The sequence below is a fragment of the Haliotis rubra genome, unplaced genomic scaffold (assembly GCF_003918875.1).
Source record: "Haliotis rubra isolate DU_JTF1 unplaced genomic scaffold, ASM391887v1 Scf985, whole genome shotgun sequence".
NCBI lineage: Eukaryota > Metazoa > Mollusca > Gastropoda > Lepetellida > Haliotidae > Haliotis > Haliotis rubra.
The window spans coordinates 109,797-134,539 of NW_025767729.1; the positions used below are offsets into that span (position 1 = coordinate 109,797).

At 39.5% G+C, this 24,743-nt stretch overlaps 1 protein-coding gene across 1 annotated transcript; it reads left to right on the forward strand.

Moving 5' to 3' along the window:
* The first annotated feature begins 1,597 nt into the window (after positions 1 to 1,597).
* LOC124265571 (solute carrier family 22 member 6-like) lies at positions 1,598 to 23,923 on the forward strand. The gene is made up of 16 exons (XM_046700356.1): positions 1,598 to 1,657; positions 2,167 to 2,424; positions 3,552 to 3,686; positions 5,656 to 5,741; positions 6,258 to 6,375; positions 6,699 to 6,771; positions 7,060 to 7,225; positions 17,056 to 17,228; positions 17,388 to 17,618; positions 18,263 to 18,465; positions 18,868 to 19,146; positions 20,124 to 20,258; positions 21,795 to 21,880; positions 22,200 to 22,317; positions 23,003 to 23,075; positions 23,259 to 23,923. Exons 1-16 carry the CDS (start codon positions 1,599 to 1,601, stop codon positions 23,412 to 23,414), a joined length of 2,349 nt encoding a protein of 782 aa, XP_046556312.1. The 5' UTR covers position 1,598; the 3' UTR covers positions 23,415 to 23,923.
* The last annotated feature ends 820 nt before the right edge of the window (positions 23,924 to 24,743 follow it).

The following is a 24,743-nucleotide window of genomic DNA, read 5'->3' on the forward strand; positions in this document are numbered from 1 at the left end:
AAATGCTTTCCATTTCTTTCCACCCTTTCTTACATGTATGCTGGTGTAAAGTCACGCACACGCCCGCACATACACGTCGCTGTGAACATGCAATACTCCTGAAGTGACATTAAGTCTGTTTTCACCTTATCTCAATTTTTCTTTGACATGTCAGCTACGCCATCATGCTAATAATAAAGTATATTGCAGGTTGTACATTGTACAGATATACATGTGACTACATGATGTATTTATATCAAAATTTGATTTATGGTGAGAAAAATGCACTTCATTTTCTGTTCCAGTGGGATTTAGTTTGTGATGATGTGCCGTTCAGTCGTCTTCCACAAACCATGTTTATTGTGGGTCAAGGAATAGGTGCCCTAATATTTTCTGTACTGTCTGACAAATTTGGGAGGAGGCCGCTCTTACTCCTCACCCACTTTCTGACGGCTGGGTTTGGAGTTGCACAAGTGTTCTCTCCCAACATACACGTTTTCACTGCCCTCAGGATGATTGATGGCATTTTCCAACAGGTACAAATGTATGTATGTATGTATGTGTGTATGTATGTGTGTGTATGTATGTATGTATGTATGTATGTATGTATGTATGTATGTATGTATGTATGTATGTATGTATGTATGTATGTATGTATGTATGTATGTATGTATGTATGTATGTATGTATGTATGTATGTATGTATGTATGTATGTATGTATGTATGCATGTATGTATGTATGTATGTATGTGGCTATGTATGTTTGTATGTGTATGTATGTACGTACGTATGTATATATATATATGTATGCATGCATGCATGTGTGTGTATATGTATGAGTGTATGTATGTGTGTGTATGTGTGTGTGTGTATGTATGTATGTATGTATGCATGCATGTGTGTGTGCATGTATGTATGCATGTATATGTATGTATGTGTGTGTATGTGTATGTGTATGTATGCGTGCATGTATGCGGGTGTATGTGTGTGTGTGCGTGCATGTATGCGTGTGTATGTACGTATGTGTGTGTGTGCGTGCATGCATGTATGTATGTGTGTACGTATGTATGTGTGCATGTATGTATGTGTGTACGTATGTATGTATGTGTGTATGTATGCGTGCATGTATGTATGTGTGTACGTTTGTATGTATATGTGTATGTATGTATGTGTGCATGTATGTATGTGTGTGTATGTATGTATGCATGTATGCGTGTGTGTATGTGTGTATGTATGTATGTATGTATGTGCGTGGGGGTGGTTGGTGGTGGGGTGGTACAAGCGTGCATGCTTACATGTAAACCGTAAGCTATGGATTTTTTCATATTACGAGCAACTGTACTGTACTGTCCGTCTGAGTATTGTCACAGGTAATTATATCACAAATACTGACCACTCGATTCATTAAGTGGTATTTGTGCTTGTGCGTGTCTATCGACACAAACGTCGATGTTCTAAGTCATGAATCTTTTCAGGGGTTTGTAGTGGTGTCCTGTACGATGGTGCTGGAACTGTTCCCAAGGCGACGGCGTTTAGACATAATGTCGATTAATACTATATACTGGTGCATATGTCTTCTCATCCTGACTCTCATTGCTTACCTACTACGTCATCACTCATGGCGGACGCTGCAGCTGGTATTGTCATCCGATCCATCGCTGTGGTTTTTCAAATCATGTACGTATATCACTACTGAACAGCAATTCTGCCGTACAGAATTACGTCCCTTCCTCTAGCCAGGAGCCAGTAATTATAGGTTCGACCTGAATATGTTTCCAGGTCTCCAACAGCCATACCTAGCTGGCAGGTTCACCAAACGGTACACATCAAAATACAACTGAAATGTTAATATGGTTCATAACGACGATGCAACGTAATTCAATTGCTCTTTTACAAGCAGTTTGAAAGTGTGTGTATATTTTGTAATATTCTGTCCGACAAGTCATATATTGCACGGCACCGATTTGTTTTCAGAAATATTTTGGAATGTTCTATTTTAAACATTTGTCTCATCGGGTATGTCCTACAACGTATCTTAATAAGCAATTTTAAAGTAATTTATAGTATCTACCAGGGTAGATTTATTAGGGTATAACAATGTGCGTCGTTGTAGTCCGTGTTTCATATATCATCCATCGTTTAATGTGTAGACAGTAGACTTTATACTTTTTGTATTTTCATTTCAGATTCTTTGACGAGTCTCTCAGATGGTTGATAGCAAACAAAAAAGATGACAAAGCTATTCAGATCCTGAATAAGGCTTCCAGATTCAACTGTATTGACATTTCAACTGTGATTCCACAAGCTACAAATTTTCGACGAACATCAGGCGACGTAACTAAGCCAGATATCAACAAGATCCCTACGGACTCCAGAATCTCAGTACTGGATGTGTTCAAGAACAGGTTTTTGCTGAAGATTTCAATCATAATTTGGCTTACTTGGTAAGTTGCGTTTCTTGCAACACTAATTCAGTTGCCCTCTTTATCAATTTTTTTTAGCGCTGTCGTCTAATGGGAAGCATTTCACTGTACCAAGTTGCATCTCATGGACCTGTGATCGAGGGTTCGAATCTGGACTCGCCTCAATTTCGTGTCTTGTTATGATAGTTGGTTTCATTAGTGGGTAAACGTCTACGGCCTGTGTCACTTGGGACTTTCCCCTCACACCAAGCTAACACGGCTGAATAAGTTTACAGCCAGAAGGCTTCTTTAAAGGCACAATTTCACACCACATTTCTCTAAAAATACATATAATGCATTTTTCTCAATAGTACTAATTATCAGCCCTCAGGGAAGCTACCATATATATTGTTTTAAAAACAAATACGTATTTAGATTACAATATTTGATCAAAAAGTTCGAATGAATTAATGCAACGTTGCATTAAATCGACTCTGGCGCCCTCTACCGGCCGAACATTATTTCAAGCGTACCCCATAGAGTTGTGTCCCTTGGAACGCAAACACAAACAACAGTTCGGCGAACACAGACAACACCGCGTGCGACAGTTTTTGATGTACGAAGCAATCGTTTACATTCCATATATGGCAAATGTTATCTGTTTGGAAGCTGTTCGCCTCGAAGTTTCAGTTATCGATTTCAGGGAGAAAGGGATAATAAGTCTGTGAGTGAATATGCCCCCGATATATAAAATATAGGCCAAAATATTGTCGAAAATGTGTGGCATTGTGCCTTTGAGGGGCATTTAGAAGCCGGTATGATAAAGAGGAACACATTTGAAGGACTGACAACTTCTTTATTGCAATAGATGCGACGTTTCGGTCAATCCATAAACTGTGTTCCCTTTCAATTAGCATGCTGTTCAAACACGATTCACTCACTCATCCATTAGATACTGCTTTTAATAATTGTTGTTGTGTTATATTTGTGTTTGTGGATACGAATGTGTTAAAAGATCATCATATGAGTTCTGCTACGTGTTTAATAGATGCGCGCTCGTGTCTATGGATGCTTGAACTACTCTGAACCTGTGCAGGTTTTAGCTCAATCGGAAACGATCGGACATGAAAACATTTCTACAAACATACACCTGCATGTTAATGTTGCAGGCTGGTTGACAGTTTAACATACTTCAGCCTCTATCTGACATCCTCATCCCTTGCCGACAACTTCTATCTCAACTTTCTTCTCAACTCGCTGGCTGAAGCCCCTGCAGGACCACTGTACTGGTTCATCAGCAGGAGGTTAGTATTTTCACTTCATTAAAGAAACTTCAGTCCGTTTACAGTCCGTTTGAGTCAGAAACGGACCGAGGAATTGCAAATTTTATCATTGTACAAAATTGCCACATAAATATAAATAGTACACATGTTTATCATTTACTAATACCCAACAGCTTTCTTATATTTGAACATTTTCCGGACTCCACCAAAAAAGTTCTTTAAGAAACTATCATTAAAATTTTCACACAGTTCACTATTTGTTACGAGGGAGGAGTGCAGAGAAAGGGACAGCCAGGTGTGCGAGAAAGGATGGAGACGGCACAGCACAGGCTAATGAATCAATAACTTGGTGGGCACTTGTGCACGTGCTTCTCTAACACCTGGCTGTCCCTTTCTCTGCATTCATCCCTCATATTGCTGGAATATTGCTAAAAGCGGCGTAAAACCATACTCGCTCACTCACTAAAAGCGGCGTAAAACTAAAATCAGCCAGTCAGACATAGTTCAGTCGTGATACTTAGGTCGTTTTGTGCAAGCGGGCCCACCGACCTATTATTCCTCCTCGAATTCCTACGGGGTATATAGGTTTAACTTATGCTAACCAGACATGCGTTCCGGGTGCCCATGGGGACGTCCCAGGAGTTATTTGATCTGTCAGCTACACTGGTATGGATATATAACTACTTACGCAGAACCGAGGTCATTTTGTGGATCACTGTGCCCATGGCCGAGTTTTATTTTCACAGTACTGACACCGGATATTACGTTTATGGACTTGTTTTACATGTTTACTGGAAACACATCAGTTCAGATTTCCATTTCCATGCACGTGTTTTTTAATATTTAAAAAACAAAATCTGATTCTGTTAAGTACTTGTATAATATGTAGTTTTAAAAAGAAGATATTGGAGGAGGCAGGTCCAGATATATCATCCAGGTTCGATACTTCATTATCGCGATTCTACGTGTCTTTGTGGTCAAGTGTTTTGCGGGAGGCTACATTACACAGGCAGTCGTACCCACTTGAGAAGTAGATCACGTTACCATACTCATATTGATATAACATCGACGGGGCCTACTTCTCTAAAGGTTCACCCCTCATAGAGATACCTGTGTGTTTGCTTTCTCAGCTTAAATCAAAATACGACACCTTGCAACGTGCCTTGTTAAGGGAGATCTTCAAAACTCTGATGTCGGTACGAATCTAAAATCCATACCTTTACAGATAAACATGAATTCATCTGAAATTTTGAACAAAGATTTTCCACCATAACATCGGAAGTGTTTTCGCTCCGAAACAGATAATTACAATAATGGATTTTTAATAGCATACGATAAGAAAGGCTGGACATGCGGCAACAGCACCATAAAAGGCTGCTCGATATATATTGATGGAAGCATCCGAAAATGTGCACTTTCATGGTTTTACATTTCAGTTAAAAGAAACAGCACTATCGATTTAAACTGAGATAAAGTACAAAAATGTGTGGAAGAATATTTGTAGAAAGTAATTGTTTTGTCAATCTCCATCGTTAGGGTTTCAAGGCTTGTTTCATAATAGGCAATTCCAGCAGGTGCAACGTTCAAAGTATGTATGAAAATGTTTTGCAGTAACATGCTCGACTACGATGATGGATTTCAAGAGACTACAGAGAGCCTTAACCTTCAAGCTGTTTATGTCACAATGCGTGCTGTGACATAATAGTGATATGTAGTGTATACCTGAACCGCGCAAGCCTAGTTCAGTTTTCAAGTGTTTTCCACTTCTCTCTATCTTCCCAAGTGGTTGTGCTACACACAATCAGTGCCCGTTTTCTACATCAGGTATATGTTGACGTAACAAATCTCGATTTGCTACCCCAACTGATTCCATCGTGCTTGAATGCAAAATTATATGATTGAATTGAAAAGCATTTCAAACCACGAAATACATGAAGATTGTTAACAGTTATAATGATGATCGAAATCTGCTGGTCCTTGCATTTTTCAGATATGGAAGGAGGAAGTTTTTCATGATCTTTCACATTGTGTCTGGTGTGTGTCTACTCCTGACAACGATTTTGAAACTACTGGCTGGTAGGTACAGCTGACGTGATCAGGTGGTTTAAGAAATAAACCTTACAATTTATGTGTGAAGACGATTTGCAACACACTTGTGAATCAATTTCAGATGGTGTCGTTGCTCTTGTTTTGAATTTGAAAAAGTATAGGTGTCACAATTTTGCGTCAATATCTGATTGCATTGTTATTCTTTTGTATGAGTTCAAAAGACTAAATGCAACAAACTTGCATCAGTGTCAGATGGAGTTGTTGCTTATCTTGATGAGATATACAAAACTAAGTGTCAAAAACTTACATCAGATTCAGATGGCGTTTTGCGTTTTTGCTCTTTTTTATGAGTGCGAAAATAATTTTGTTGGTCTTTCTGCTAGGTGCGAAAACGGTAAATGTCAGAAGTTTGCATTAATTTCTGATTCCCTTCTTGCTCTTTGTCAGGAAACCAAAAACTAATTGCCATAAACTTTTACCAGTTTCAGATGGAATTTTAATAATGAGTGCCAACAAAGCGTCACAAACTTGCATCATTTTCAGATGGCGTTGTTGCTTCGTCCGTTGCAACAGCCTTCGCATTTGTCGGGAAAATAGGGAACTCTGCTTGTTTTGCTGCCATGTTCGCTTATGTTCCGGAGCTGTACCCAACGAATATAAGGTTTGTATGTCTGATAATGGGAGCAGCCACCTGTATCTGTGCGCCATTAAAGCTATCCTCATCTGACATTGGGCTTAAACAGTTTGAGAAGAGTGGACGTTTATTAATATGTCAGTATTTTTGTTTTGATGTGATGTAATCTCAACTGTGTTGCTCACGAAATAAAATACGTTTCGTCGTTAAATGTTTTACTCATATCACCAACCGATTAAAGAAATAAGTAAGCGCTGGTTTTGTACAAGTTTACACTTACATATTGGGATGGGAGTATATATTCAGTTGAAGTAAATTTACTTTCAACAGGGATTTTGAATGTGTTTTAGGACTGTTGGTCTTGGTGGAGGGTCGACGGCAGCAAGAGTTGGTGCTGCTATTTCACCCTTCACTTCCATGGTTGTAAGTACTGCTGCAAGACCATATGAAACAACCAGGGATCGTTAGTTCTGATGAATGCCTTAATCAGTTAGAAATGTCTGCTAGCAGCAGAGGCGGTTGACTGACATGAACACATAAACACATGAAAAGGCAAATCAATTATTTACATGAAAAACATATGGTAGATGCCATAAGCATCAGACATCGTAATTGACTTTTGACACTAACAATGATAAAATTCAAAACTGAATCTTTTCTGTTGTGCTTCCTTGTACTCATCGTCTTCATGTAAATGTTTAACGTTTGTAGGCATCAGCTATTCCTTGGTTACCTGGAACTATATTTGGTGTGGGCTGTTTAATCGTAGCTGGTTTGGTGATGATGCTTCCGGAGTCACAAGGAAGAGAGTTACCAGAAACTATAGAAGAAATACAAGCATGGCCAAAAGACCCAAGTACCAACACCTCAAGCACATGAAAGTTTTTATCATAAATGATTGATAAAACGCATGTTTTTTACTCTTACTATTTCTACTAATTCACAACGTTATTGTCCCTGTGGTAATGCCTCTATACATCTGGATATGTTCATCGTGGTCGAAATAAATAAATGTTGTAAAAATAATTTTATGATGAGGGACCTACCACTTGATGGTCTGGGAGGGGGTAAGGGCACGCCTGACTCTGTTGAAGTGAGTGAGTATAGTTTTACGCCGCTTTTAGCAATATTTCAGCAATATCACGGCGGGACAAGAAAGGTGTGCTATAGTCAATGTAGGAAGTTACGGAACTGACATACGATGACATGTTTCAATTACTAATCCTGATCCCCCGATCCTGTGAGTCGCTTCATACGACAATCATGGGTTTCTGAAGATCAAATCTAGTCCGGATCTTTACGGGTCGTTAGAACAATGAAGACACACAATAACGATGGTGCATGTCAGTTGAGCGTCACAAAAAGTTTTTCTTGGAAATATGAACTTAAAACTAAACGTCCAGGACACTGACAAGACGGGGCCTGCATCATAAAGAGAGAATATCTAGATGAACATTTGGTTGAAATTCAGATGTGTTGTCAATCCTTGGACAGTATGATTGTTAAGAACTTGAAAGTGCGAAATCAAACGTTATTGTCTTATGTCCGATATGAAACCCTGTCCAATCCGACATCTTACTAAACCAACAGTTTGGCCCAGCTCTGAGCCATGCTGGAGTACTCCTCGCATACTTCACATGTCATAATGTTCCAACTGGATATGTTGATGAATAAAAGGCATACGTAATGATAAGTGAGTATTGGTAGTCATAGCCTATAGCAATATGTCCAGCAACAATAGGTAATGTCAGGACACTGGAATGTCATTATGCCAAGTGAAGGACAACACTTGTCTGCCGACGACACCACATAAATTGAAGAAGTACTCGTAAAGGCTTCAACACTGGGATACTCCGACGCTCCACAAATACTATGGATACATCACTGAATAATATCCTCAAATAAACCAGAGGACCCACATAAAATGTATATGACTTAATAAGTACTTAGAGTACTGTTTAAGCTCTGGGCTATCCCACCGCCCCTCACAAATAAAATATAATTGAATAAGTACTCGCGAATGTTCAGGCTTTCGGCTACACCACCGCCCCACAAAAACAATATATGTTTGAATAAGTACTCGCAAGTGTTCAAGCTCTGGGCTACACCACCGCCCCACACAAACAAAATATAATTGAATAAGTACTCGCAAATGTTCAAGCTCTGGGCTACACCACCGCCCCACACAAACAATATATGTTTGAATAAGTACTCGCAAATGTTCAAGCTCTGGGCTACACCACCGCCCCACACAAACAATATATGTTTGAATAAGTACTCGCAAATGTTCAAGCTCTGGGCTACACCACCGCCCCACACAAACAATATATGTTTGAATAAGTACTCGCAAATGTTCAAGCTCTGGGCTACACCACCGCCCCACACAAACTATATATGTTTGAATAAGTACTCGCAAATGTTCAAGCTCTGGGCTACCACCACTCGCAAATGTTCAAGCCCCACCACCGCCCCACACAAACTATATATGTTTGAATAAGTACTCACAAGTGTTCAAGCTCTGGGCTACACCGCCGCACCACATAAACTATTAAAATATATGTTTGAATAAGTACTCGCGAATGTTCAGGCTATGGACTAAACCACCGCCCCACATAAAATGTATATGACTGAATAAGTACTCGCAAATGTTCAGGCTCAGGGCTACACCGCCGCACCAGATAGACTATATCGTGGTGGCAGAGTAGCCTAGTGGCTAAAGCTTCGGCTCGTCACGCCGGGTTCTATCTGATGGGTACTGTCTGTGGGACTCGTTTCTGGTATCACACTCCATGATATTACTGGAGTGTTCCTAAGAGCGGCGCTAAACCATGCTCACTCACTCACTTCTGTTACAATAATTTGTTTGTATATATGTAACTATGGAAATGAATATAAAACAAAAATACAAATAAAACCTATTACAATATATGATTGAATAAGTACTCGCGAATGTTCAGGCTCTGGGCTACACCACCGCCCACATAAAATGTATATGACTGAAAAGGTACTCGCAAATGTTCAGGCTCTGGGCTACACCACCGCCTCACATAAAATGTATATGTTTGAATAAGTACTCGCAACTGTTCAAGCTCTGGGCTACACGACCGCCCCACATGAACTTTATTTGATTGAACAAGTGCTCGCAAATGTTTCAGCTCTGGGTTACCCCACCACCCCACACAAACAAAATATGATTGAATAAGTACTCGCAAATGTTTAAGCTCTGGGCTACACCGCCGCCCCGCCAGTACTCTACATGACTGCATCGGGTACTCGCAAATGTTTAAGCTCTGGGTTACACCGCCGCCCCGCAAGTACTCTACATGTCTGCATAGGGTACTCGCACATGTTTAAGCTCTGGGTGGGTTACACCGCCGGCCCGCAAGTACTCTACATGACTGCATCGGGTACTCGCAAATGTTTAAGCTATTGGTTACACTGCCGCCCCGCAAGTACTCTACATGACTGCATAGGGTAGTGGGTTACCCTTCAGGCCCACACAGATTCTGCTGAATGAATAAAGGACATGAATAAAGCCTGCATATCATAGTCGGTTCAGATGGATCAAGGGATGTCTGTCAGGACAGGTTGTACCTTCAGCGGTGTAATTGAATTTGTTTACACAATCAAACAAAGAGATATTGTTGTTTAAACAAACAGTCTGAGGGGTATACCTACTGTCGAGGGCCACTCACTTCACCTACTTTCATCCAGAAGACAGGTACAGTGTTCTAGATTTACTTTGCAACTTTTATCTCGTGTATCAATCTGGAGATGAACAGGGCCCATTCCTGAATTCTACAGGGGTTATCTGGGGTCAAAACATAGATTTTATTCAAGTTCAAGATTATTAAAGATTAATTCAAGATTATTATATAAGTTGTTTCATACGTCATACCAACTCTTGTACAAGATCAACTGAACAGAAAAAAGAAACTTTACACTTGTTGAAATGAATTATGTTAAACTGGGTACTCTATAGGGGTCAGGTCAAACCTGATGCATCCGCCCACTTCAACTGTGGTGCACCTTGCAGTGTGCGTACAGCACCTTCTCTTGTGAAAACGCAACCCTGAACGTGTACGATGTCACATGACCATATTTTCACGTGCTTCACCCCCAACACATATCCAGAATTTGTTGGTGATTAGAAAAAGAATCCTTGAGAGATATACACTTCTCATGCCACGACTTACAAATGTTGAACGTGAACGTGCAACCACCATGCTCCAGGTTGGCAGTCTACTGTGGCCGTTACGCGTGCATTGAGATGTAGTAGACGGACAATTCACAACCTGTGGTTGAAGTGGATAACATCTGATCAGGGCGACCACTTGTGACGTTACATGCCGAAGACAATCAAATTCAGCTACGTCATTTGTGTAATTTTTTTTTGTTAATTAAATATTATTTCTATATCCCTGTTACAGTCAAAACTAAGCAGCCAGGGGACAGCTCAGTCTGAAGATATACAGTAATTTAATGGGATACAGGTGGAATTTTTTACGAAACAAGACAATCCATTCACTCACCATTCACACAAGTACAAGATTATTTTTAATTATCAGACATATTAATAATATAATTAATTCAGTCGTCTTTGAATAAGCCATGATACAATAAACTTCGGCGTTACGGCTTTTGTTAAAGAAAATACATCTTTCAATACTATATCTCAATCTCAACTCACTTCTGAACTGAGCAATATTTGGTAAAACAGAATCGAGCTTGCACTTGTACAACTAATATTTTCCCAATAATATGAACAAGTCAAAAACAGAGTCAGTAAAAACATTTTTCTTACAGCCAAAAATTATCAGTTCCATAGTGAGATTGAGATCATGTATGTGCTCACAACCTTCTGTTAACCATGATAAAAAAATTGACCAAAAGGTTTGCACAAATTCACATTCCCATAACAAGTGACAAATAGATTCCGTTTCTTTATTACAGAATGAACATACGTCAGAATCTTTTATTTTAACTTTTTTAAGAAATGTACTGGTAGTTAAAAATCTATGGAGTATCCTGTACTGGAACCATCTCAATTCGGTGTCATTTGTGTACTTGCTTTATGACCACAACATCAACCAGTAACGCCTTGTTCAGGGGCCCATACGAAACTGCTTGCGCGCTGCCTGTCTTCGTGCCCGACGTCCTTCTGCTGGGTTCTGACACTGTGCTAGGTGGCTACGTTTCTTGCAAAATGACGTCATGGAGTGTCTTGACACGTCAACCCCAGAATGTTCAGTTCCACCTTCGCTGGAACCAGAGAGAATAGATTAGGGTTGTGTTTAGCGGCTAATCACGTTTTACGCTGCGATTTGCCGACGGAAGAGTGCGAACCTGGCGTCGGAAAGTCACTGGAAGTTGATCGACTTTGTGGCAGTATTGTAACGGTTTGGGGACATTTCTGTTGGAACGTCGCTCACGTCATTCGTGGGGAAGTGCAGCGGGATACATTGACCAGGTATTTGTCCCCGACTTGGTGCCGTTCATGGCTGCCAGTGGTTCAGGCCTCCAATTCCAACATGACAAAGCGAAACCACACACAGCTGTTTTAGCTGACATGAAACTTCACCACAAAATTTCGGTTATTGACGTCATGGAGTGGAAATCGAGATCCAAGGACATCAATCCCATTGAACACGTATAGGATGCTCTTTGAAGAAGTCTTGTGACGTCATATACTAATATCTTGTGGTTAACGTGTTCGCTCGTCACGCCAAAGACCCGGGTTCGAGTCCCCACATGGGTTAAATGTGTGAAGCCCATTTCCAGTGGCCCCCGCGGAGATATTGCTGGAATATTTCCAAAGCGGCGTAAAACTCACACACTCACTGATCCTTTGGTGATGTGTACTCTGTTTGTTGTCTGACACCAATCCAGATATTCCGCAAAGCAATCATCACACCAAGGTTACCACTGGATGTAACGGGTTTTTGAAAACTGGACACAATATGGTTACAGATAGATATATGATGAATAAATACCTTCTGATACTCAAGCGTGTAAAACCTACCTCCGAGTTATCAAGTTCCCTTTTTTCATGTAGTGGATAGTGCTCGTTAGCTATACTTTGCGAAGATTTTGAAATTTTTCATGTCAATGTCATCGCAAAAATACGTCCCAATCCGCTCTGGATAGTGGACAGATATATCAACTTAAAATGGGAAGTCCAGGTAGATAATAATCTACATCCCAAAATTGTCCCCAAACATTTTGGAAGGCTGCATTGGCTTTAAATGATGATTTTTGACGAGAGGTCGTTCTCTTTTTGCAAGTTCATGATAGCGTTATCATCAAGAATAAAATGAAAGTGTATGAACTTTGAAGCTTGCATGAAGAGTTCATTCTTTTTTGTCTGATGTCTGATCCTATTTCTTGCTTTGAAAACTCGATGACAAGGTTAACTTGCCTCACAACGAGAAATGTCTTTCATGTTGTCACGGTCGTTTATTATTTAAGTAAAAAAGATAGCCGTTGTGTGTCACTGTCATGGGCGAGGGGTGAACATGATCTTGACCTGCTTGTGTTTGACCAGGTTGTGCTTGCCGTGCGAGTGGAAATTTACACCTGTTCTGTAAGGACATGTTCAAGTACACGCCACACTTACAGAGGACTACGTAACGGTCACCACATCAGACACACTGACTTGCGACTTCAACCACGACCCGGTATGTACTTTTTTCATATTTTTCCTGACTGTTCACATGTACATGTCATCAATGACAAATTCATGATGTGATTTCGATAATTTTATATTTAGTGTAACTAGGTCATATTTCCTTTTGTTTGTGTGTTTATTTGTTATTTAACACCACATTAGGTTGTATTCCAGCTGAATGAAGGCGGTCTGTAAATAACCAGATAATCCATGACGTTATGGATATCGATCCGTGCTTTTGGGATATGACGCCACTGACGTTTGTACACCAATGTATAGGGTTTTTTCAGCTTTACACTGCCTGTGCGAAATCTATCCGTTAATTTGTGGTTATAGGTGTGTCTTTTTAGCAAATGTCACATATATTTACAGGATAACAATGTTGTGATATATGTCAGATTATTCTTGGACAATGACATAACGAAATCTATCCGTAAATATCAGCAGATGTATTTCATCTTGGCAATCTATCCGTAATTATCAGCAGATGTACTTCTTTTTAGCAACCTATCCGTACCTATCAGCAGGTACTTCTCTTTGGCATTCTATCCGAATTACCAGCAGATGTATTTCCTTTTGGCAATGCAGAGGTAAAACATAATGACATGAATATATGTCAATACTTTGATCCGTATCTGTAGTCTAACATCTTCCACGCCGATAATTAATTTACACTGAGGACGTCCGACATGCTTAATAGGAGACATGTATCATCTAACACATTTATGCACATACACGATGGGGGGCATACATTGATCCCATTAAATGTCAGAAGCAACCCCTGAGTGACTCTGTGACATGTTACACGATGTCACATCCATTCGTTTCAGGCGAACCTTTGCCTATGCATGTGACGAATGCGCTCACATTTTCGCGAGTACCTTGAGTTATCACTATTTGATATTGGTTTAGACACACATGGTATTGATATTTTTAGAGTTATACACTGGAGTAGTGTTTATGGATATTTCGTATGATTATGGCAGTGATTTTGAGCTTTTATTCCATTATCTGAAGTAAAGGACATGATTTTGATCCATGCTTTGGCTATCCAATGCAGCTTTGCCGGTTACAAAGACCTCGTTTACAAACAGTTGATGGTACGTGTCACATGAGTCATGTGCCTGCTACATAGGTAGGCTGCCTGAGTGTAATAGGAGAGACATGGCATCAACCAGCAATGTCGTCATTGAGCCCACAAGCACAGATAAAATGCTCTCACTTGAAAAGTATACTAATTATATTTCAAATCGAGACTTATTAAGCAAGGGGTACTTCGTTCCCCTGACCTAAAGGAACATAAAATATTGACTGAATGTTAAATGGATGAATGAATGAATGAATGAATGAATGAATTATCTATATTTCCTCCAGTAACTTCGGAGAGTGACGTACGTTCGTTACTCTGTTAACACAACATACTTACAGGGCTATTATAAAGAAAAAATAAATTTAAGTATTAAAGTTTTACAAACATATTTACATGATTCTGGTGAGAATGAAGTCAGTGTCTATAGATCACTGTCTATAGATAAAGCAGTGATCGCAGGCTCCTGGGCCCTGTTTCACAAAGCTGTCGTAGCGTTACGACTATCGTAAGTCAATGTTACAGTGAAGGAAGTAGGAATGCTACGAGGAAAGTTACGAGATCTTAGACTTACGAGAGCTTTGTGAAACGGGGCCCAGGAGCTTATGTCACGTGATACACTTCCTATGAATTCAGAACAAGTGTCAAGGCTCATATTCTCTACAATAGGGGTTATAAAACCTGAAGTATTGTCAGAAATAGAAAACCCCCTGTTTTTTTCACATTTATATCCACAATTTATGTAGTTAATATGTGAAAGTGTGAAATATCTGTTAAACTAAGTTCGGCCTAACTACATTCTCAGTGGTGGGGACCTAGGAAACGTTAAAAAACTTTACTGAGGAGAGATTAGTGCAGAAATGAGCAATGTAGTTTTTGTCTAAGTCCAAGTCGACTTATTTGGAACAGACCTTGGCTTTATGCAAATTAGTGTGCGATAATATTGTATTACAAAGGACATTTAAATGCCCATTTTGAAATTAGACTTAGCTTCATTAGAAACGATAGCTGACGTACAAAATAATATTTTTCATTGTGAAACTCTTAAGGATGAAGCTACCACGGAGTCTCACTACCACTATAAAACCAACAGACAATGGGGTATCGTCTCAAAAGCAAAACCAGGTCGGGTGTCGCAGACGGTGGCTGGGGTCAGGCTGGGGGGTTGTTCTCTATCCGCCTACATCCCAATTCGCCTACAGTCTTTAGTAACATTTCATGGTCTGTTGACTGTTGATAAAATAGTTTCACCCCTATGGTCTAAAAGTGGACTCTTCTAGTTGAAGCAGTTGGTGGACAAAACAACAGTTTTTTAAAGATTTTTTTATTTCTGTTACTTGTTATTTTCTGATCACAATGAAATGATAATTTATTTAGCATATATCACACCATACCATGAGATATCAGCTACGATAAGATAACTCTTTAGGGGAATTAAACTGGGCAAGTAACAATTTACAAATAATATCCAGTAGTGTCGATCATCGGGTGGCCATGCTACCTATATATTTTGAGACATGTAATACGATGGCTGATTTAAGCCTTTCTATGGGTTTCATACTTAAATATCTCAACATAAACTTTATGAAAGAAAGACACGTGAGATGTTAATCAATATATGAGACATATTCAACACACAAGAAATCGCATAGAATATCTTTGAGATGACCCCTTGTGCGTGTAGGCAGCACGTGCATTTCATGCCAGATGAGTTTACGGTCCGTCATCATACCTGGCCCAGTGACCTTATTGCCATCTATAGTCTGATCTATTGTTTTCAACAGCTATTCGTAGTTATTTAAAGTTTTTTTTAAAGTTTTGCCCGATTTTACGAGTAAACATGCTTTTCTGTATATCCTATTACGCATCCCACTGAATGCCCAGTTAGGCCGATGTGGGTTATTTCGACATATGCTATTTGCAATTGTGTAAATTTTAGGGATACAGAGTAACAGCCCCAAAACAGTTTTTTTTCTATTTCCGACAGTACATTAGTAATGTTTTCCAGATTTCGCTGTGTCTCAAGCAATGATCATGGGTTCGACTTTGTGGCTTGGTTTGTCAAAATTACATCCCGGGTGATATCACTGGGTTTCATCAAAGTGACTGACATCCACGACCTGCGATATCAATGGCATTCCCATAACAGCCAGCTGACATAACGTTAAATAACACAACCAGAGCGAAGAACGCCACAAATCTCTCATTTCTTCATTCACAGGTATTCACTAAGAATACATCACATCCATTGTGACTAAATCGCTTTGGAAGATCATTCATTCACAATGTGTTAGTATACAACTAATCTGATGAAACTTTGTTTTAGAGTTTTGAAAATGGCCGACGTTAAAAAGGAACCTCCACGAACTATTGACAGTATCCTGGAACTTCTTGGGAGCTTAGGACGCTATCAGTTGTTTCAAGCTGTTCTGCTCTGTATTGGAAATCTGACGATTTGTTTCCATCTTCTCAACTACGTGTTCATAGGTAAGCTTGTATCTACAAACACCAGGAACTCGTAAAGATCCGGGTTAGAATTGGTCTTCAGCAACCCATCCCGTTGATTAACGGGATCGTGTGGCCCGGCTCGCTGAACTGGTTAACACTTGTCATCGTATCTCAGTTGTGTAAATCGATGCTCATGCTGTTGATCACAGGATTGTCTGGTCCAGACTCGAGTATTTACAGACCACCACCACATTGCTGAAAAATATTGCTGAGTGTGGCTTTAAACAACAAACAAACAAAAACCAAAAAAAAAACACAACAAATATCAAGGTAATTGTTGGATGTGTGGATATAAAACGAAGCCAATCGAACCAGTGAGGAACCTTTTACTTACGTAATAAGTCAGATAATATATATTCAGTCACCACGCATTCCCTTTGCAACCTAAAATAGAACTGTTATAGTTATTGATTCGGAGTTGTCATCTCAATGCATTGTTCAACAGCTCAGCCTGTGAAACAACAATGTGCTGTGATTCCACTTTATGGCAACGACACCAACACCAACTACGGCAAATGTGACGTGTCTGTTCGGAACACCACCACCAATGTCACGTCAACACATGCATGCAGTGCCTGGACATATGATATGGAAAGAGATCATTCCATTGAACCTGAGGTACGGCTCATCTTCCTATAAATCTACGACAGTTTCTATAATCGTCTTATATAATACACAACCTGTTTCATAAACTTGTTTACAAGAACTAAATGACCGACAAGACGTGCAAACGTGGTATATAGGTTTTGGGGTATTTACATTTTACTTGTTTTATAGTGGGATCTCGTCTGTGGGAATGTCTTCTTTGCCCGCCTCCCGCAGTCTCTCTTCATCGTTGGACAAGGGGTTGGCGCGGCCACTGTATCGGGGATGTCTGACAAGTTCGGGAGGAAACCATTCCTTATTTTGTCACACATTTTGACCGCTGGTGCCGGTCTTGCTTTGGCGTTCTCTCCCAATATCGCAGCCTTCTCTGCCCTCAGATTAGTGAATGGCATTTTTCAACAGGTAAACGTTCATGGGATTATTTTTCCATGCTATAGTTGCATTGGCAGTTGCACTAGTTAACTTAATCTCGACAGCTAATACCATGTACACTTATACTGAAATAGAAGTATATGACAGAGCGGTATCGTCTTTTGAACAAAGGTCCATGGACACATATGAAATATATATGATGCACAAAAACACGGGAACAATATTTTAGGTATCGATGGGAAAACATTACATATTTAAATGCCATATTTCATTTTACATGCATCCTTTAAACGCCCATGTACAAACATGCACCTGTTGATTGAAATGGATAAATGTAGCATTTATAGCTGTACCCTACGTCGGCCTGTATTAAAATATATACATGCATCAAGGATACATTATTTGTAGTACACATGTGAACCCGCGAAGATCCGGGTTAGAATTGATCTTCAGTAACCCATGCTTGTCGTAAGAGGCGACAAACGGGATCGGGTGGTCAGGCTCGCTGACTTGGTTGACACTCGATTATTTACAGACCGCCGCAATATGGCTGGAATGTTGCTGAGTGCGGCGTAAACTAAACTCACTCACTCACTTGATATTGCTGGTATGAAGATATGGCACACAGTATCATTGCATTATAAATGACCAATACCACCCTGTTGTGTTTATAGGGAATCGTTGTGTGTACATACACCATGATAATGGAAGCGTTCCCAAGAAACAAGCGTATTGAAATATCCACATTCTACACCTTATCGTGGAATGCCAGCACCATCCTTCTCACAGGGGTGGCCTACTTGTTACGTCATATGGATTGGAGAACTCTGCAGCTCTGTTTCGTTTCTGTGTCTATCAGTGTCTTTCTACAAATCTTGTGAGTACAAATTATTTCTTATTCACATTTGTCGAAAGGAATAAGAATATAACATGAACATACATTAATGGAAAATGTTTTGGTTTCTAACATATCATTTATAGGTGCCTTTTTAGGCAGCTGAGAACTGACCATGCCCATCTGTATAACTAATACATAAGCATGTTCCAAGCAGATGGTACTTATACTGATAATGGCACGACAGGTCTTAATATAGTCTTGGTCCTATTATCGTATATTTTCATAAATACCTCAAGCAGTTGTTCCAGGAAAAAATAATGGGCGTTTGAAGTTGCCTTAACACTATTACATCAGTCACAATCATGATCATCCGGTCATGACTGAAACGTAGGCGATGACTTTTGTTATACGAATACAAAGATGTTTCTATTTGCATTACAGCTTTATGGCTGAGTCCCTGAGATGGTTGATCACGAACAAGAAGGCCAAAAGAGCCTTGGCGTTGTTCAATAGGGTAGCCAAGACTAACAACGTCGACGTGACCGACGTTCAACTACCGGGTATCGACAATAAGGAAAAGCCAGTTGAGCTGAGCACCATCAAGAGTAAATACGTTGAAGCTCCACCAGAGAAACACACAGGGGATGTGCAGTACAGTTGCCTTGACTTGGTGCGGACCAAGTTTATGTTGAAGATATGTGCCGTCGTGTGGTTCTCCTGGTGAGAATACATTAAAGAGATGTTATCAGTGATTTTGCTGAGTCAGAACAGTCAATCAGCAGTTATATTTGGTAAAATCCAATATGGCGGCGATCCGTTAATATTTGAGTTTGGACCAGACATTCTAGTGATTGATCGATAACTTCCATTAACCAAATTTGAAAACCTCACAACCAATCCCGATCGTTGCCTCTAATGACACGTTTGGGTTGTGAAAATTCTAATCCTCATATTTATGAGTCACAATTTTGTTGTTGTACTGATATTGGTGTTCTATAGGATATGGTAGTGGCAAAACATTGGCGGTTTATGAACAAATGATTCCAAAGGCTGATTACATTCCCAGTTTATAAATACATTACTCTGAAAGTAACAGTTGTAGTGAATGATAATATTACACTTGTTAAAACGTCTTCCGTGTGACCAAAGCAATTGGTCATAACAGAGCGTTGGGGGTAGCCTTGTGGTTAAGCGCTCGCTCGTCACGCCGGAGATCCGGGTTCTATTCCCCACATGGGTACAATGTGTGAGGCCCATTTCTGGTGTCCCCGCCGTGATATTGCTGGAATATTGCCAAAAGCGGCGTATAACTAAACTCACTCATAACAGTACTTATTGACTGAAGTAAGACAATGTAGCACGTCGTTTGTAATTGCTGATACCCAGTCAGTTCTTAAAATATATAACAGTAGGCAGGCTTTCGATCTTAAATTGAAATTAAAAGACCTCCGGCGTCCTATTATGTCTATGGGTATCGTGTGTTTTGCAATATTTGTAAACTGGAATTGCTTGAATGACCCATAGCTATATTTAATAGAATGTTTGTCCAAGGGATCTCACTTACCTTTTGGTAAATATGTATTTGGTACATATTTGGCACATTTGGTGAATATGTTTAATAGTGTCAACCGGTTTACTTAACATTTAAGAGTGTATCGGATTTTAGTAAGTTAGTTTATGTTGTAACAATGTTGCAGGTTGGTTGACAGTTTGACGTACTTCAGCCTCTATCTGACATCTTCATCCCTACATGATGATCAGTATCTGAATTTCTTCCTCAACTCATTGGCTGGCGTACCATCGGGGCCGCTCTTCTGGTTTGTCGGAAGAAGGTCTGTAAAGTTCTGTGTATCATAATCGATAACTGAATAATATACTTTAAGGGAAAGTTGAGACTCACGATGTTAACCCCTTCTCATCTCATGGTAAATGAAGTTCTGACAGTCAAATGACAGATAATCATTTGCAATATATCTGTTTTATGTTACGATGACTTGCGACAAATACTGGTGGCGATAGCACTAGATTCCCATGTTAAAACGCAATTACAACGACTCAAAACGAAGCTATTGTGGTGGTTTTGTCTGTGGAATTTATTCTGATAAGACTCCAGAACAGATACATTGGACCAATATATTGTAAAACGACATGTTTTGATGACTAAGACCATCATGATTTGAAACGTATGTAAAAGCTAAAGAGAAATGCTTTTTAGCATAAGGTTCACACATTTTTGTCTACTTTTATGTACATGGCATTACTTTAAAAAAGGAACAAATACTTCAAAGGTAGACATCGCAAATAAGTATTGTTTTAGAATATTTATATTTGACTGTTCCAATGTACAGGTGCACTACAGCATATGCCCACCATGTTATGATATTATATTGTGTTCGATTGTTCGTTGCTTAACGCCGCTCTCAGCAATATTCCAGCTATATGGCGGCAGTCTGTAAATAATCAAGTCTTGACCTGACAACCCAGTAATCAACATCATGAGCATCGATCTACACAATTGGGATACGATGACATGTGTCAACCAAGTCAGCGAGAGTGACCTGCCGACCCCGTTAGTCGTCTCGTACAAACATATGCTGCTGGTGACCAATTCTAACCCGTGTCGTCACGGGGCTAATGATATTGTAGGCGTCAAAGGAGGCAATGTCTCTTGGAAAGCACACTGTTCCTTTTAAGCTTAGTTGAAGTTGTGTTAAGCTTTTAAGTCGTAACTGGGAAATTATCGTCACGTAGAAAATGTGTTGCATTCGGTTTGATTGGCCATCCCGGTAAAATATTTTTGCGTTTCGAAAACACAAGAAAACAACAACAATAACAACAATAGGCCACATAAAACAAAGAGACAGCTGTGGCCTTTTTGCTGATAATGGAATAGCCTACTGTTCATTTTATGCGCTTAACGACATTATTGATTTCATTTTGTTTTCTACAATACATTTGCATATGTTGAAAACAGTTCGAAGTACTAAGGTTGATGTATTTCTTTATAGCGACTGACTGGAATGACAATCGTAAAACAGATGTGTACATTTTGTACATATGGCTTTAATTTTATACACAAACTATACTGAAGTCCAATCTAAAGACCTTTCATTATGATTCGTAGTGAACGCCTTTACTCATATTCATTTAGGGCTTACTAGTTGCAAAGGTAGCCAACGAAAACGAGGTGGCTTGTGCATCCACTGTAATAATATTAATGATAATAGATAATCGAGCTGTTCAAACAGTTATTTATTTGATCAGTTACCAATAATGATGATCCACACGAAACATTTTAAGTGTATTTTACTCAACACGTTTCTGCATTTCAAATTTTGATAATTATCTCCACTGTTGTTACGGTGTAGGTGGGGACGGAGAGCGTTCTTCATGTCTTTCCACGTACTTGCCGGTGTATGTCTTATTTTGGCAACAATGGTTCGGACATTTGCGGGTGAGTTTCTTCAAGAAGCAGTGTTGTGGATACATATCTTCAATAATCGCTAATAATTGTCCGCACTATCTCGTGGACAACCACGTGTAAATCCTAAATTGCCAATATCCATGTGCATGAACAAAAATATTAGTACTCACAAGTTGATTTCCTTGAGTAAAGGCCTTGAATTGAGAAACGTCATGACAGTATTTAATGCAGTCGGCACGGCATCGTAATGGAAAGGGTTTTGACGCTTTCATGGCCACAGGACTTTGTATTATATTTATGAGGAAAGGTATGCTTACTGACTAATCGTGCAAACTAACTTGACTTTCAGCTGGAGATGCAGCATCTATAACGGCCACTGCCTTGGCCTTCGTTGGGAAAATTGGTAACAGTGCCTGTTTCAATGCCATGTTTGTGTATGCTCCCGAGATCTATCCGACAAATCTCAGGTAAATTACAATATTGGAGACAATATTATTAATGTTAATTTCTTGGAAAGCTTCTTCATATCCTTATTGCTGGTAGTACCTTGATGTACCTGATATCAAGGACGTCTGCATCCTAAATTTTAAACTAAAATTTGATTATATTCTTCACGCAGCTTGACGGTTTCAATCCCATTTGACCATTGAAGCAACATTTCACATGAGAGTTTAAGTAGGTTCAAGAAGTAGCCATGTGCGTTTTTGGAATTTAGAAATGTATGCTATTGCATAGACTGTATCCTCTAGGTTTATGCGTTCATTTCGCAAGAAGTTCAGACCAGGCAACGACGACGCTTCTTACCGCGTCTCCTTATGCACAGCTAAACAACTCACTGATCAATCAAATTGGGGTCATTGGATCGTTACCTTCATTTGTTCTTTTCTGGTGTCAAATATGTTTCTGTTTCGTCATGGCTCTCATAAACTAATCTTGTGTAAGCATTTTCATACATTTTGCCATTTCCCTGGAATTCATACTTGTCGTACAAGTAGTATGACAGAAATGTGTACATAATATTCCTTATACGACTTTTCCCAACATTCCTTTGCATCATGATCTGAATCTGACAGGCACATCGTGAAATGACTGACTTTAAATATTGTTTTGCTTTACAATAATATTGACATATGTTACGAATTTCGTTTGCAGGTCAGCCGGTATGGGATCTGGTTCCACAGCTGCTAGGGTCGGAGGGATGATCGCACCTTTCATATCCATTCTTGTGAGTTATCAAAATTACGAACACTGTGCCAGTTCGATTTTTCAACCAAAATACAAATATGTATACAGGCGATCTTAACTATAGCTGGTTTTCACATCAACACACACAGTCTCTACGTTACAGAATTGTGTCATATCATCACGCATTAAACATGTGAATACATCCTTTACCGTTTTATTTCAGGCCGACGTCGTTCCCTGGGCTCCTGGAATTATTTTCGGGATAGCGTGTTTGGTAACAGCAGCGCTCAATTATTTTCTTCCTGAACCAGAGGGGCGAGAACTTCCCCAGACTATAGAGGACGTCAAGGCATGGGGTAAAGCACCCGCAAAAGATTGATTTAACAAAGCTGCGCAACTTCGCAAAATAATATTCCAAGGATAATGTTCAAAGGATTATAGACATGGACACAAATATTTTTATAGTAATATACATATGTAAGATGCATACCTAAACCAACTTACATGACATTTGTGTGTGTGTGTGTATATTATTGTTATCTTTAATGTCATATTGACAAAACCACGGACAATACATAATTGACAATTATGACAATACGTCCTTCTGGGGCATGTACCATTGATATATAGCATATAATCACCTGTAAAATGTGTTTTTTATTTTTGTTTTACAGTTTATTTTGTTTGATGGAAATAGCATGTGAATTGTAAAAGTGATAAAACTTTGAATTGATGGATTTATGTACGATACCTGTGAAAAACGTACATCACCATCAACTGGACAACATACTGAAACATGCACATTCACAGGCTGCTGTTTTTCATAACTGCATTATCTTAGTTTGTATTTTTGGAATACAATGCAGAAAATAAATCAAATGTCTTGAACTGCATGTCCTTCGTGAATATGTCATAATATCCGACGTATGTCTTTCCAGACTATTTTCCCAGTATTTTGTCTAAAGAAGTAAGTAGTGCAGTCATTATGCACCAATGTATATGTTGTTTGGTTCAAATATTTTCCAGCAATAGCACAGATACATTTGTCCAATGTGGTAATTTGAACCGGATTGTGAGACGAGGGAAAGCGTCACCTTCGGGTTAACCAAGACTCACGATAAACAAAGGATGGCTGCATAAAAATAATATTTTACAATTTACGAATATTCTCCCTGCTTGTTATGGCACGTGATACCAGGGGATGCCTGTTGGTCTGTAGACGACATGGAAGATGCGGGTTACAATTGATCTTGAGCAACCCATGCTTGTTGTAAAAGGCGACTAACAGGATCAGGTAGTCAGGCTCGCTGACTTGATTGACACAAGTCATCGTATCCCAGTTGAGTGGATCCATGCTCATGCTGTTGATCACTTGATTGTCTGGTCCAGACTCGATTATTTACAGACCACCGCCATATAATTGGAATAATACTGAGTGCGGCGTTAAACAACAATCAATCAATGTTCTGTAGACGGTGTGAGACGTGCGAAGACCACGAACTGGTATTATCTCCTTGAACAAACATTCGGCCTACTGTAGATACTACAGACTAACGTATTTACTTTTGATATACATTTCTACGGTAGACAAGACTCATGCAAACATTATCAGTATCTTAGAGACACGCTGCTGAGATGCGCCTCTCAAAACACATATATCGTGTCAGCGTTGTTTGCCTTCTGGTGAGACAACATAACACTTCACGTA